Genomic DNA, 15554 nt, shown 5'->3' on the forward strand with positions numbered 1-15554 from the left:
TGGTATCAGTAAGAGATTCTCCTGATGATACCTCCCAGGTTTGGTGAAGTTTGGTTCAGGGGTCCAAAGTTATGGACCCTCAAAGGTGTAGCCCCCATCTTCTATTAGCTCCCATTGGAAACAATGGGAGATGGGGGCACCCACTTTGGGAGTCCATAACTTTGGACCCCCTGGACCTCACCAAACCTGGGTAGCATCATCAGGAGAGTCTCCAAACAAAGCCCTGAAATTGTGGTGTTGCTAGCTTAAAACATGCACCCCCTGCAGGCCAAAAACAAAAAAACACTAAAAATACAAAAATTACACAAATGAGGGGCGGAGCTTCGGACATGCAATGGGGGGGTTGAACGCGAGAACCTCCCCCCTTACCTACGTCCTTGAATAAACTAATATCCCTGTTAAATGTGGATTACAAACTATTTGTAACTATAATGGCAATGAGATTAAGACAGTGTATTCATGAGATGATACATGAAGATCAGACAGATTTTGTATCCAAAAGATATATGAAAGATAATTTGTTGAAACCAAGAGAAGGAAACAGCATTTATCTTCTTGGACGCAGAGAAGGCCTTTGATCATATTTCATGGACATTTTTATTAAAAACATTAGAATAGTTCACTAATGAAGAGTTCACTAATGAAGCCACAGATGCAGGCGAAACGTCAGGAGAGAATGCTGCTAGAACACGGTCATACAGCCCGGAAACCACACAGCACCCCAGATCTTGTATATGTTTAGGAACAACCATGAACCTTTAAGAATTCTTGCACCAAGTTGCAGCAAATCTATGAAAAGTTAGTGTGAAAAAATTCAACAGGAAACCTTATGAATGCATCTCCAGTTGTAATTAATTGATCACGCAGGATTTGAAAACAGGACTGCTTGCTATCTCAGTCAAACGCAGCACAATTTTTCGAGGGGGGGGATAGCTCATTTGGGACAGCATGGTCTTGGCACACAGGTCCCAGATACAGTCAGCCTTATGTAGCCTCTTTTCCTGACCAAAGGCAAAACTAGGGGAGTAGCCCTGACTCAGTTGTAGATCATGTCCTTTGCATGCAACAGGTGCCAGGTTCAATCCCCAGGACCTCCAAATTAAAAGGGTCTGGAAAACCAGGGACAGTCCAGGTGGCAGGTAATACTGATCTTGCTGAACCCAATGCTCTGATTCCGTGCAAGGCGGCTTCATGCGTGCATGAATGTCAAGTGAGTGCAACGAAACGAACCTCAGACTTAAAAACGTTTTTTAAAGAACTTATCCTACTAGTCATTCGAAACTCAAAGATTTCGGACGGATGCCTGCATTTCAAACGCAAGCCACAAGAACGGAACCTTTGGAACCCGATTTCCCTCTTCGCGCAAGCGCAGACACAAAAACAAAGTCCGCCAGACTCGAGCCTGTTTATGTAAGTCGGAACCCCGGCAACTGTAGGCCGCATGCGCACTACGTCCTCCTTCACCCAAGGAGACTATGGCAACGCGCATGCTCCGACTGGACTGTTAGTTCGCGCAGGCTCAGTGACATAGCCGGCTGAAGCGGGCGGAGAGCGGCACGGGGTGGGCTGCGCGTGCCGGAGGGGGGAGCCGCCCCGTGCCCGCGCCATGTATCAGCGGAGCCGGGCAGTGGCCGGACGAATCGGCCCCCGGTGCTGCTGGGGCTGGGAGGGGAGCGGCGGAAGGCGCCGTTGGGCTCAGGGCGACTCCACGAGATGCTGTTATCGGGCGCGGCCGCGGGTGAGTGCGGGGAGGAAGGAGTGACCGGCGGGGTGACCCTGGAGACTCTCTGGCGGGCGTGGCTTTGAATGGGCGTGGCCAGGCGGCCTGGCTGTCAGAGTGTCTCGTGCGGGAGATGGGGAAGGGGGAGGCTGCTTGGGGTAACGCACGTGGTGGCGCAAGACAATCTGCGTCGTTCACACGTGCAAGAGAGTGAGTTGTCGGGAGCGTTGAAGTGGTAGGGGGAATGCACTGCGCCGCTTCAGACTGCAGCTCACTTTTGGGAGGGATCCCTAAATGTTTAAGCCCCCCCTCCCCAAGTGGTAATATTCTGTTTTGGAGTGTATGATAAAAGAAGTTTCTTTGATGGAATCTTTTAAATTAAGCGAAGCGATGGGCCGTAGGACCTAGGTGGACAGAAGGAATTACTGCATTACTCAGTGAGTAAAATTCATTACTAGTGGGCATACAGAAGGCCACGTGGACACGTTGTTTCAAACGGAAATAAGACAGATTCCTGGAGGATTGTTCAATCAGTGACTACTAGCCATGCATGGTGGCTGAAGGGCGTTTCCATATCCAGAGGCTTTAAACCAATGAATACCAGTTCTTAGGAGGCGACATTGGGGAAGGGCCATCATCTCTGCCCTATTGATCTTGCAGGACAACCGATAGGCTGCTGTGTGAAACAGGATGCTGGCCTAGAGAGACCACTGCTGGTCTTGCACTGTTACAATTCTTTCACTACCGATAGCAGTCTGTGAAGTGCTGCAGACCATTCGGCCGTCACATCCTGGTTTCTCTTCATTCTGCATTCATTCTTCATTCTCCCCTTAGCTGGAGATGGCAAGGATGACAACAGAGACCATCTGTATGCAAGGTCTGTGCTCTGCTACTGGATTATAAAGCTTCCCCGCGACAATAGCAATTAGTGCTATGTGGTGCATTGTAAGCTAGGAGGTGGCAAGTGGTAACAACTGAAAAGCAAAATAGAGCTTCTCAAAATCCACACAGAATCTGAGGCTCATTCCGCACATGCAGAATAATGCACTTTCAAACTGCTTTCAGTGCTCTTTGAAGCTGTGCGGAATAGCAAAATCCACTTGCAAACAGTTGTGAAAGTGGTTTGAAAACGCATTATTTTGCGTGTGCGGAAGGGGCCTGAGCATCTATAATTCTGCTCCATAGAAAGGTTTCTTCATATATGTTTGCTTGCCACACTTGATCTCTTTGCTTTCAATAAAAAATGGTGTTGGGAGGGGATGATGATAGATGACAGAAGCACGGGAAAGGACAGAGACTTCCTGAAGCCACAAGGGCTGCCCAAGTGACTTTCATTGGCTGCTTGCTTTCTCTAAACATCTGCCACTGTTCAAGCTTTGCTTTGAGCATTCTTGTGAGCTGGAAAGCTGACCTCATCGGAACACTGGGTTCTGCCCCAAAAGTCTTATGTAGTTTACTAGACTCAGACAAAAGCCAGGGCTAGCGTGGTGTCCTCTAAGTGGAAAGGAGGGAGGGAATAAAATCCCGTGAGGCTGCTGGACATATGGCTAGGGCAGTGTTTCCCAACATTTTTGATGTCATGGTACCCTTGACCTCACTCTTCGTATCTCACGGTACCCCTGCCATCCCCCCACGTTACCCCCCCAGTGCCCCTGTTTGCCACCGCCACCTCCCCCTCCCAGTGCCTGTGCTTGCCACCCCGCCACCTTTTCCTCCCAAGGTGAAGGGAAGCACTGTTGGGCTGGAAGTGGCTGCTGACCTTCTGGCAGGTCCTGCCCCCTGGGCCAGCTCCATGTCCTTGCTGGCACTGGCGGAAGACACTGCAAAAGTGAGGGGGGCGGGTTGCGTTGCCGTGGTACGCCTGGGACATGCTCACGGCACAACCACGGAACCCTGGTTGGGAATCACTGGGCTAGGGCTTCTGTTTCTGGTGGCGTGGGAGAGGGTATAAGCTCCCAGTGTATAAGTGGAGTGGGAGAGGGTATAAGCTCCCAGTGATCGTGAGACTTTGGGCCAATAATGGCTCAGAGTGGCCTCCCCTTCCTCTCTGCCATTAATACAGAAGAAGCAAATGTGTTTTTCCTCTAGGAAGGTAAGATTGGATGACCCAGGACAAGTCTGGCCTGTGTGTTCCTCTCTGGAGAGCAAAAACAGATTGATGCTCTATAGCTGATTCCATACAAGGCAAATATAATAGGTGCAGGACGCTATATAACCCTTGGGGGGGGGGACTTCACACATGTCCTGCCCCCCAAACGAGCCTCCCCCATTTTATTTCCCCCAACCCATTTTTTTTCCAAAAAAATAGCTAAACAAGCAATCTTTTTGAAAAATCTCAGGTTGGAGCCGCTCCCGAGTGGCCAGGCCGGAGGCACTTTAATTTCCCTCCCTTCCACCCCATCCTTCACAGTCAGGGAGAAGCTGCCTGCCATTGCTCTGCCTTTTAAAAAAAATTGTGGCTTGCATCTGTGTAGCTACACAGGTGCAGCCAGTCGTATCATGGGACAATCGGCATGGCTGTGGGGGTTGCATATGTTGCACGTAATTAGAAAAAAGAGAGAAGCATCTCTGCGCGAAGGCATGACAGCAACCCGGATTGTTTCTGCGGCCTCCAATCGCAGCCTGCATGGAATGCAAGTGAATGGAAAAACAGGAAAACTGGAAAGGGATTTGGGCGTCTTAGTTGATAGTTCCATGGGAATGTCAACTCAATGCATGGCAGCTGTGAAAAAGGCAAACTCTATGCTGGGGATAATTAGGAAAGGAATTGAGAATAAAACTGCAAAGATGGTCATGCCCTTATATAAAGCAGTGGTGCGACTGCACTTGTAGTACTGTGTTCAGTTCTGGTCGCCACATCTAGAAAAGGATATCAAAGAGATAGAAAAAGTTCAGAGAAGGGCAACGAGGATGATTGAGGGACTGGAGCACCTTCCTTATGAGGAGAGGCTGCAGCGTTTGGGACTCTTTAGTTTGGAGAGGAGACGTCTGAGGGGGGATATGATTGAAGTCTATAAAATTATGCATGGGGTAGAAAATGTTGACAGAAAAAATTTTTTTCTCCCTTTCTCGCACAATACTACTAGAACCAGGAGGCATACAGGCATTGAAAATGCTGGGGGGGGAAGAACTGGGACTAATAAAAGGAAACACTTCTTCACGCAACGTGTGATTGGTGTTTGGAATATGCTGCCACCAGGGAGGTGGTGATGGCCACTAACCTGGATAGCCTTTTAAAAGGGGCTTGGACCAGATTTATGGAGGAAGAATGGAGTTTATGGGTACCCAATCTTGATCCTCTTTGATCTGAGATTGCAAATGCCTTAACAGACCAGGTGCTCGGGAGCAACAGCCACAGAAGGCCATTGCTTTCACATCCTGTATGTGAGCTCCCAAAGGCACCTGGTGGGCCACTGCGAGTAGCAGAGAGCTGGACTAGATGGACTCTGGTCTGATCCAGCTGGCTTGTTCTTATGTTCTTATGTTCCTTTATCACGACTGCAACCCATTATACATTTGCTGTGCGAAATCAGCCATCTTTGCAAACTAGCTGTTGTTATTCTCAAAGACCTTTTGCTTTCGTTATAGGACCTAGATGCATCTTGGGATAAGCTGCCTCCTGGGCTCGTCCCTGTGGGCTCCATAGGGCCAACGTTGCACTCGCTTTTCACCAGGAGACCGTTGGAAGCCCCCACCTCCCTCCTGGCTTTGCCCGTCCCTACACAAGGCAACTTTGCTGGTATCAACAGAAGTGAGCCAAAGATCAGACCTTGCCCACTGACTCACCGGCCCAGTGTTGAGACAGGGGCTCTTTTTCATCCTGCTGTGCTTTCCCCTCCTGAAGGCATGGAGTGTGCCATAACATTGGTGAATGGAAGGCAGGAAGATGACATAGTGGTAAGGGACGGTGAAGGACTGGATGGTGCCTCTTTAGACTCTTTGCACAGCTTGTTCCATGGCTGGCAGTGCCGTTCACCCTACCAGGTGCCCGAGGTAACCCTGGGTCCGCTCACGCCCTTCCGAGCCACAGCAGGAAGTCCGTCTCCAGCCAGTTCTTCAAGAAGTGACGATTCCAGCATGGAGGATCATCTTGCAGTCATGCACCAGAAATTACGGAGTGAGGTAGGTGCATGGAGATCTCATACTGTTTGGGGCAGAGCTTTTCATGGAATCATGGAAGAGACCTCAAGGGCCATCAAGTTTCTGCAGTGCAGGAACAGACAATCAAAGCACCCCTGACAGATGGCCATCCAGCCTCTGTTTAAAAACCTCCCAAGAAGGAGACTCCACTACACTCTGAGGAAGTGTATTCCTTTGTCAAACAGTCCTAACTGTCAGGAAGTTCCTCCTAATGTTTAGATGGAATCTCTTTTCCTGTACCTTGAACCCATTACTCTGACTCTGTTGCTCCTGTATCTGTTCCTTATCCTCACTGACAAGGGAGAGAACTTCAGATCTATTTTGTAGATTCAAACTCACAGAATGCTCCCTGGTCCCTCTACTTTTTTGAGTCACATTCCTCCAATTGCCCACCTTCGGTGTTTGAGAGCTGCTATCCTCAGAGAGATCCCCTGTGGGTTCCACACCTATTCCTGCCTGCTTCATTCTGTCAAGGAAATCTTCATTTTTCTTAGTGTTTTGAAGTGTAGATACTTGCACCTCTAAGTGCTGGACCTTCTCTTCCAAAAGAGCAACCAGCTTACACTTGCTGCAGGTGTAAATACCCACATTGCCCAGGAATAAACCCAAACATTCCACAGCTGTTGCAGGTGACAGCAGCAACTCCCTGATTGTCCATATTTAGTAGCCTTCAATAGTGTTTCCTTCAAAAAGTCTTGCCAATCTAACCAAGGACTTGTTCACTGAGCTCCAGGGAATGAGACCTAGTGTCTGGAGCCTCTACCAGACTAACTCTCCTTCTATTGTCTACCCCAAGATTGCTGCTTACCGACAAACAAACAAACAAAATTGTGTGCACCGCTACCTCAGTGACAGTGCTGAAGATGGCTGAATGGCCGTTAAATAGAGGTGGTGACTCTGAGAAGCCTGAGGCAAGCACACAGCCAGGACAAACAAAAACCCTCACACAGAGAGAAGCCTTCCCAAGCCCTCAAAAAGCAAACATACAAACCCTCCAAAAATGAACACAGTTAAAAATGTGACCTTAAGAATCCCCCCCACCCCGCCAAAAAACGCACAGCTCACCTTTTGTTTTCTGCTTGTTCCTTTTCTGCTTCCTCCCAGAATTCAGGGTGCGCGCCTCTGCTTCGAGGAGTTTTCTCTTTTTCTTGATTAGTTTTCTTTTTTAGCCAGTGTGTAGTGTCGGAAGACATCTTCGCCACATATATTTGAAAAGCTTGCAAAGAAGTATGAGTTTCCGTACTTTGGAGAATCACGTATTGGCGTCTCTAAAAGGCCTTTTCTTGCAAGGGAGTTGAGGCTCAAGGCTGGGCTCCCAAAGAACTGTGTGATGGATTCTTGTGTGCACCTTTGGATTCACCTTCCCCACAGCGCTTTCCCAAAAACCACTTATAAGGACTTGTGTCCTCTGGGGCAGCATCTGGCCCACGAAGCCCTGCACGTGTTCAGAACCTCTTCAGGCCTGCTCATGAGGATTTCTGAATCCCAGCCCCAGTCTTTTGAATGGTAACAGCAAGGCACGTGTTTGTCTCTGAAGGTAAAAATGAAGCTTAAGCACCAGAGCTGGAGTTTCCATGTGCAAAAGGGAGGTTCTCAATCAGAACGTGTTTCAGCTGTTCCGAGTGATTCACTGGTCAAGTAGCCTGCTGTCTGGATTGCTCAAGGGGCAATTGCTGGGCATACAACAGGTGGGGAAACTGAGGCCTGGGGAGGCTAAGAGACTTTGCCAAGATTGTACAGACACGCAGTAGCTGGACAGTGAATGCTTGACATTTCTTTTTCTTGTAACCTTCTTTTTTCTTGTAACTCTTCCTCCACCCCTCCCAGTTACCAGGCTTCTTTTTGAAGATACACGACTATGGAATCTACTCAAAGGATGTGGAGTTTGACAATGAGATTCTGCACTTTAAAACTCGGTCAGTTTTGGGGACAGCTTGGGGGACCATTAATAAAAAAATTAGTGCCTTGGTACCATTGAACGCACCATTATTGCTCAGCTACCATCCCGTAGGCCAGATCTGTCCCCCAGCCAGCCATTGGTTGGTTTTCTACATGCTTGTGACCTTCTAGTGCAGTGTTTTGCAACCTTTTCGAGGTCAGGGTACCCTTGACCTCACTCTTCATATCTCACGGTACCCCTGCCACCACCCTCCACCGTCCCCTCCCATTGCCCTGCTTGCCACACTCCCCACCTTCCCCTCCCAGGGTGAAGGGAAGCACTGGGAGTGGTGGTGGCTGCTGACCTTGTGGCAGGCCCTGCCCCATGGGCCAGCTCCATGTCCTTGCTGGTGCCGGTGGGAGGCACCACAAAAATGAGGGGGGCAGTAGTTGTTGCAGCGGTACCCTGGGACATGCTCATTACAGGCACCCCAGGGAATTTACTCAACGGAACCCCTGTTGGTTGAGTATCGAAGCTGTTCTAGTGGGACCTCAAAAAGGCCTTTCAGACCTCTTTCCCTCATATCACTTCTGAAAATCATGGTGGGAATTGACCTCATCCCCAAATGTTCTTGTTCATGTTCAGCCTGTTAGTCTGGTATCTTCAGTCTTGCCACTTGAGTACACTGGAAGAGGCAGCTGAGTGGACAAGTGGCTCATTCTTTCATGCTTGTGGTCTGACTGGGGCAGTGGTGGTGAACCTATGTCACTCTAGATGTTCATGAACTATGATTCCCATCAGCCCCTGCCAGCATGGCCAATTGGCTAATGGGAATTGTGGTCCATGAACATCTGGAGTGCCATAGGTTCGCCACCACGGGACTAGGGTGACCAGGTCTTCTTTTCTAGCAGAAGACAGCCCCCTCCCCCCCACCTTGCTGCTGCTCAGTGAAGTAGCTGGAGCAAAGCTGGAAGTGGTGGTAGTGGTGGAAACCACCATTGCATTGATACCACAGAGCCGCTTCCAGCACAACCCCAAAGTGACATCTCTGTGTCAGGGCAATGCTTAACCCAACATGGTGATGTCAGTGCTGGAAATGGTGCTGGCGCAATGCCATTGCCCCTGCCCCTTCACTTCCCACCAGTTTTTTTTTTTTGGGGGGGGGGGGCGCAACCCTATCTCTGACCTACACTGGGCCAGCACTTCCTGTTCAATGCTGATACCTGGTCTTGGTTTATGTTAGCCCTTTGATTGCTGTGATCACCACATTTTTGACTCGTACTGCAAATTATTTTGGGGAGATAACATGGAAGACATATTTAGGGTACACGGAACTGTGTGCATGAGTCTTGGGAGTTGCAGTTGAGGCAGAACATGCATATATGAGCTCATATCCTGAGGCTCCCTAGTTTAAGAGGGGGGGAAGTTGTGGAAACGCTCATGTAAACTTTGACAGATGTCAATGAACTGCATGGAACTGTATCATTCATTTTTCATAGAGCAGGAAAGAGCTATCTGTATGTTTGTTGGGGCTGGATTTACTGCAGAGAAGGGGAGGGAGAGGTACAGTCTTTCATAGTGAGAGGGAAATACGGCCCACTTGCCTCAGTTGGGATGGGATGGTAGAACCATGCATGCCTTTCCCACCGTGGGAGAATGACAGGGAAGGAAGAAATGCAGATAGAAAAGATCTACATTGGGTACAGAAACAGGAAAGTAATGGTGGGATTATTTCCCCACTGTAGTGTGAGAATATCCACTATAGCACAGGTGTCAAACTCGCGGCCCTCCAGATGTTATGGACTACAGTTCCCATCATCCCCTGCCAGCATCATCCTGGCAGCGGATGATGGGAACTGTAGTCCATAACATCTGGAGGGCCGTGAGTTTGACACCTGTGCACTATAGTGTGAGACTATAATATACAGGAAGAAAGGTCCGTTGTTATTGTGTTCAATAAGTTCCTCGAATCATTTGGTAATTTCATAATTCCCTCTTCCGTCTCCAGTGGCCGAACTATGTACCAGCTGGCACTGACCTTGTGCCGTTTCGTGGCCTGGAACTACTTTGCCGACTTGCGCATGGAAGTGCTGAAGGTGACGCAGCACTCTGAGAACTGGAGCATCCAAGCCCGGTGGCGGATTACGGGGCTGCCTTTCCACGTCCTCCTTTTCCGCTTCTACAGGAGGGACAAGGCTGAGCTGTACAGGTGAGGCATTCCCCAGAGAGCCGCTGCTCTGTCTCTGAGCTGAGTATGTTCATTTCTGTTTCTCGTAGTCCTGGAAGCTTCTGACAGATCAGCACTTTGTAGGGCAATGCAAATACTGTCCTCCTCTTGCCATTAATCAGGGTATTTGAGGCAAGGCTGGACTTCTTAAGCCGTGACAGAACTTTATTTTTGTGTATCTTGTGATGGGGGTTCCGATAAGTTAGAACTGGGCTTGTACAGGGGGTGGGGGGTAAAGAAGGAGAGTTTGGATTTGTACTCTGCTTTTCTCAACCGTAAGGAGTCTCAAACTCCTTTCCCTTCCTCTCCTCACAACAGACATCTTGTGAGGCAGGTGGGGCTGAGAGAGTTCTGAAAGAACTGTCTAGTCCAAGATCAGCCAGCAGGCTTCATATGTAAGAGTGGGGAAAGAAATCCAGTAAGAGTCTGCCACTCGGGTGCAGGAGTGGGGAATCAAACCCAGTTCTCCAGATTAGAGTCCATCTGCTCTTAACCATTACACCACACTGGCTGTGACCATCCTGGAGCATACTATTACATCACAGCAAAAATAATTCCCGTAAGAAACTTCACGAAATTCGCTTACATTTCTCAATTTTAAAAAAACCTCTAAGTTGTTCAAGGCATATATTAATAGTGTACAAAGGTTTCCTTAGCGTACAATGTTTCTTTTGAATGATATCGTTTGTATCTTTGCTTTGGGGAAGATCTAGCCCAGGGGTAGGGAACCTGCGGCTCTCCAGATGTTCAGGAACTACAATTCCCATCAGCCCCTACCAGCATGGCCAATTGGCCATGCTGACAGAGGCTGATGGGAATTGTAGTTCCTGAACATCTGGAGAGCCGCAGGTTCCCTACCCCTGATCTAGCCCAAGTATGCCAGTGTTGAGAGCTAAGCAGGGTTGATCACGGTCAGTACTTGGAAGGGAAGATGGGAGTTGTTAGGCAGATGAAGTCAGCGGCAAACCACATCTGGTCATCTCTTGGCCCAGTGGTGGCGAACCTATGGCACGGGTGCCAGAGGTGGCACTCAGAGCCCTCTCTGTGAGCACGCGCAAACAGAGTGCCCCCCCATCTAGGCTGGCCCGGGCCGCTGGGCTCGATTATTAGCATTAAACCTAAGACCCAGTTTTGGGAAGCAGTGTAGCGCTGTTAAACCCCACTGATTTTCATGCGAAGAACTAAAGCACGATCCTTTACCTGGGAGTAAGCTCGGTTGCTGGCAATGGGGCTTGCTTCTGAGAAAAACCCCCTAGGGTCGTGATTCACCCATTGGAAGATTTGCACGGTTGCTTCAAAGCAAAGCCACCGACTACCTCCAAGCCTACTCCCGAGTAGCGCACGCCTCGGAGCCCACCGTTTTTTTAAAACTAAAACCTCAGTGTTCAGGTTAAATTGCCGTGTTGGCACTTTGCAATAAATAAGTGGGTTTGGGGTTGCAATTTGGGCACTCGGTCTCGAAAAGGTTTGCCATCACTGTCTTGGCCCCTGGATGGGGTCGCCGTGAGTCGGTTGCGACTTGGCAGTACCAACTTTTTCAGGCAGCTGACATTCTACATAAAGCAAGCACAGGTAGATCTAGTACAGACAAAATGTCTAAATCAGGGGTCTTCAAACTATGGCCCTCCAGATGTTCATGGACTACAATTCCCATTAGCCCTGCCACTTGGCCATGCTGGCAGGGGCTGATGGGAATTGTAGTCCATGAACATCTGGAGGGCCATAGTTTGAAGACCCCTGGTCTAAATCCTTATGATGCACTAGCAAGATGCTAGAAATATTTAGTGTCACTTAAATAAACCTTGATTTTTTTTTAAAATTCCCCTTCTAGGACCTACGATGCCTATTCCACTTTCTTCCTAGATTCCGAAGGGTTAATTAAATGTCACAGGGTAAGCAAGGTAAGTTTGAGGGGGATCTCTTCTCCTACCCAGAGCTTTGCCTGTTTATGGACAGGAAGCCCGTTTATGGCAGCTGTTAAGACTAATCTCACATGTTTTTTTCTTCCTTGCAGCTGATGCCATCCCAGCCTCCCCTGACCACGGTAAAAAAACTCCTGGTCGCCTCTTTGTTGGGCCTGGGGTTGTCTGACCAGAGGCCCTCTCTGCAACTCTTCTTTTCAGCTCTGGCAGGCAAATAGCAGGGGCTGCCAGAACAGCTGAGGCCGAGCCCACTTCTTGCGTTTCCTATAGTTCGTCTGCGCCAAGGCAGGGCGAGAATGTCACCAGGGGCTCATTGTGTCTCTGTGTGGCCTTCGTGCAGGGAGTGTGGGCCTTCCTTGACGTTGCTTCGTTAGTCCCACCTGATAAGTGCTGTAAAGACGGTTGTAATTTAATCTGTACATAATAAAGGTTTATGTTGAAGAGAGTTTGGCTAGTCCTGAGTGGCTCTGTCAAAATCAGGCAATTAGGTGGCAGGTTTCACATGGAAGTGGTGAACTTTGAACAAGTGTTGAACAAACAGGGAGCTCCTGTTTAGCTAAACCCTTTGCCTATCGACAGCATGTGCAAACAGCCCTTTGAAGTAGGAACTGCTTCTTTGATAGTGCCTGGACTGGAAGCTAAGCATGTGGTCTGTGCTCGGATGGGAAACCAGTGAGGAAGACTGGGATTGCTCCCCAGAGGCAACCCTAGGAAAACAGTGGCAAGCCATCTCTGCTCATCTCTTTGCCTAAGGCCGCAAAGAGCCCTGACAGGCATCAGCAAGGGCTGGAAACACCAGGGCTTTTTTAGAACTGGATCAGACCAGAGTCCATCTAATCCAGCACTCTGCTACTCGCAGTGGCCCAACAGGTGCCTTTGGGAGCTCATGTGCAGGATGTGAAAGCAATGGCCGTCTGCTGCTGTTGCTCCAGAGCACCTGGTCTGCTAAGGCATTTGCAATCTGAGATCAAGGAGGATCAAGATTGGTAGCCATAGATCGACTTCTCCATAAATCTGTCCAAGCCCCTTTTAAAGCTATCCAGGTTAGCGGCCATCACCACCTCCTGTGGCAGCATATTCCAAACACCAATCACACGTTGCGTGAAGAAGTGTTTCCTTTTATTAGTCCTAATTCTTCCCCCCAGCATTTTCAATGAATGCCCCCTGGTTCTAGTACTGTGAGAAAGAGAGAAAAATTTCTCTCTGTCAACATTCAGATACTAGTGGAAAGCCATGCCAATTCCGGGTGGCTGGAACAGTTCAGAGATTCCCCCCAAAGAAACGATCAAGAGTTTTTGAACAGGAAAACAAACAAGAATCCAAAACTTAAAAAAAAACCACCATGTTTATTCTGTATCACAAAATACTGTACAGCTGTGCAAAAAAACCCTAGTCCAGTGGTGGCGAACCTTTGGCACTCCAGATGTTATGGGCTACATTTCCCATCAGCCCCTGCCAGCATGGCCAATTGGCCACCACGGCCCTAGTCCCTGGGTGAAGGCATCACTGCAGCACAGGGTTAATGAGACGCAAGGCTGTCTGTCTGTTCCGGCTTCAGCCCAGCTCCTCCCGCGTCTTCCCCACTTTCTTGGGCAGCTTCTTGGTGGAGGCATCCTCCAGTTCCTTGGCCTTGTAGTAGTGGGGGGCCACTTCCAGCAGCCACGTGCTGTCAATCTCTATGACCTTCAGGGAAACGAGATGGGGGGGTGTTAGCCTGCTCTCTGGCAAAACCCTGTTTGTCATAATCAGTTCCTTTCTCCTGTTCCTTCACTTGAAAGTGCTGCCCTGCCCCCCCCCCCCCCCCCCGAAAAAGGGGACCTCACATGTAGTATGCACAGAAGAGGGAGAAAACAAGTGCTTTTAGAGAAGGTTACAAGGATGGAACCACAGGAGTGCACAGCCAGGCAGTACATGGAAGCATGAACCAGACCACCAATCCCTCAAGGTCAGTATTATGTACTCAGACATGCCGAACAGACGCTATGCCATGGAACCACAGCCTCCTCCCTCTTCCAAGGCTCAACACAGAAGGGGGATCCACTGTCACAGTCTGCTCACAAGACTGGATATCTGGAGCTGGGGGCGGGAAGGCTGCAGCAACTATGGGCCATACAATGACAGTGGTGGTGCTGGCTAAGGAAGGGTGTGTGTAGGCGTGCTTGGGTTTGAAAGTGGAATTAGGCTCTTTTTCAAGCTGTGTGCGCCCTTTCACTGTCTGACCCTGCTGTGCAGAGACAGTGAAATGATGGTGGTATCCGTACATGTGAAGGCACCTCAGACCAGTGGTCTATCTCACAAAGTACTGTCTAGGCCAGGGGTCTGCAACCTGCGGCTCTCTAGATGTTCATTTATTTATTTATTTATTACTTAAACTTTTATACCGCCCCCATCCCTGAAGCTCTGTCAGTTGGCCATGCTGGCAGGGGCTGATGGGATTTGTAGTCCACGAACATCTGGAAAGCCGCAGGTTGCAGACCCCTGGTCTAGGCTGACGGCCAGTCCAGCTATAGCTCTTGCAGGCCCCGATAACTTAAGATCTGAATGTGCTAGGAGTGGAATCTGGGACCTTCTGCATGGAAAGCATTGGGGCTCCAACTGTAAACAAAAAGGAAGGCAGCATATTAGAACCACCTGAACTAAGCTCCGCCCTATTAAACTATTTGAGCATCGCTGCTCAGCCTACCTAAAACTACTCTCTCTCCCGTGGCAGCTTTATCATGAAACATCTGCTATACCTGCCAACCATCTCCCTGCAAGACAAAAGGCTGCGTTGCCCTTATCAGTCAGGAATCCCCTGTGCGATGGCCGTGAGTCTTACCTGCCTCATGAACTCCTTAGTGGTGAAGACCAACTCGTGATAGATTAGCCAGCGTGGCTGCTCTTCAAACAGGGAGCTGTTTGGATGGGTAAACACTGTCTGCTGGTGCTTGACCGTCTTGTAACCACTACGGGTGAGGCGGGACGTGTGATAAAAGAAGCCAGCGGTGATGGCCTGAGGGTGGAGAGAAGAGGCGTAGCACTGAGAACGAAGACAGATCTGAAACCACAGTGCGGGGAATGCAGGCTGCCTCCTTTCAAAGCATCAGTCTCTGTGTGGCACCACAATTGGCCAAAGTGTTCAAAATGCTGTGGCTAGATTTCTCGTGGTCATTCAAATCCACAATTTTCTCTTAACTGTTCTTGACTTACTGTACTGGACTACGGTAAGAAAGCAGTGCTAATTTCACAGGACTAGTAAGACACCAGAAACATACTAGCAGACTATAAACTGACTCTCAGTCACGGACAATCAAGCCAATGTTTGGGGGTGGAGTCCTCTCCTTGATAAGACAGAAAATCTGGGAGGAAAATGAGACATTCATGTCCTGAACATGTTCACAGGAGTGATCACGTGCAAGAGGCACGTGGTGGTCTTGAAAGACAAGCCAGATCTTCTCCCTTCTCATTGCTCGAGGGTGTTTTGTTTAAGTTGGCTTCCGGTGGAATTCTGAATCATTTTCAAGGTGTGGGTTTTGACCTTTAAGGCCTTACGCGGCCTGGGACCCTCGTATCTCCGGGAACGCATTACCCCCCCACTTATGCCTCCCTCTACTGCGTCCTCTTCACGCTTCAGCTGGGAGGCGAACCCATTGGTGGTCCCCGGCCCCTCCATGATGCGGCTGGCCT

The 15554-nt window shown here is 49.3% G+C and overlaps 2 protein-coding genes across 6 annotated transcripts in view; one reads left to right on the forward strand and one right to left on the reverse strand.

The window, feature by feature from the left end:
* The first annotated feature begins 1516 nt into the window (after positions 1-1516).
* LG03H6orf136 (linkage group 03 C6orf136 homolog) lies at positions 1517-12334 on the forward strand. Its single transcript, XM_048489663.1, has 6 exons — positions 1517-1738; positions 5309-5842; positions 7688-7776; positions 9748-9948; positions 11798-11867; positions 11981-12334. The coding sequence occupies exons 1-6, from the start codon at positions 1607-1609 to the stop codon at positions 12104-12106; spliced, it is 1152 nt and encodes a 383-aa protein (XP_048345620.1). The 5' UTR covers positions 1517-1606; the 3' UTR covers positions 12107-12334.
* Positions 12335-13214: 880 nt separating this feature from the next.
* Positions 13215-15554, reverse strand: part of DHX16 (DEAH-box helicase 16) — a 31762-nt gene continuing 29422 nt past the window's right edge. Inside the window, exons 19-21 of one of the 5 annotated variants that reach the window (XR_007243919.1) lie at positions 14707-14880; positions 13371-13571; positions 13215-13277 (exon numbers count right to left, since the gene is read on the reverse strand). Coding sequence is in view for 2 of the 5 variants with exons in the window: in XM_048489644.1 (XP_048345601.1) it covers positions 14176-14209; positions 14374-14483; positions 14707-14880 (318 nt within the window). In the remaining 3 variants the exon portion in view is untranslated. Of the gene's footprint in view, positions 13572-13596; positions 14210-14373; positions 14484-14706; positions 14881-15554 lie in introns of those variants that run through there. The other 4 variants (XR_007243921.1, XR_007243920.1, XM_048489644.1 and 1 more) reach the window with 4 other exon arrangements.

The sequence above is a fragment of the Sphaerodactylus townsendi genome, linkage group LG03, assembly GCF_021028975.2.
Source record: "Sphaerodactylus townsendi isolate TG3544 linkage group LG03, MPM_Stown_v2.3, whole genome shotgun sequence".
Lineage (NCBI taxonomy): Eukaryota > Metazoa > Chordata > Lepidosauria > Squamata > Sphaerodactylidae > Sphaerodactylus > Sphaerodactylus townsendi.

Coding starts and splice junctions, on each gene's coding strand:
- LG03H6orf136 (XM_048489663.1), top strand. CDS start 1,607: ATGTATCAGCGGAGCCGGGCAGTGGCCGGACGAATCGGCCCCCGGTGC. Junction 5,843..7,687: donor ACCAGAAATTACGGAGTGAG/GTAGGTGCATGG, acceptor CACCCCTCCCAG/TTACCAGGCTTCTTTTTGAA. Junction 9,949..11,797: donor GACAAGGCTGAGCTGTACAG/GTGAGGCATTCC, acceptor TTCCCCTTCTAG/GACCTACGATGCCTATTCCA.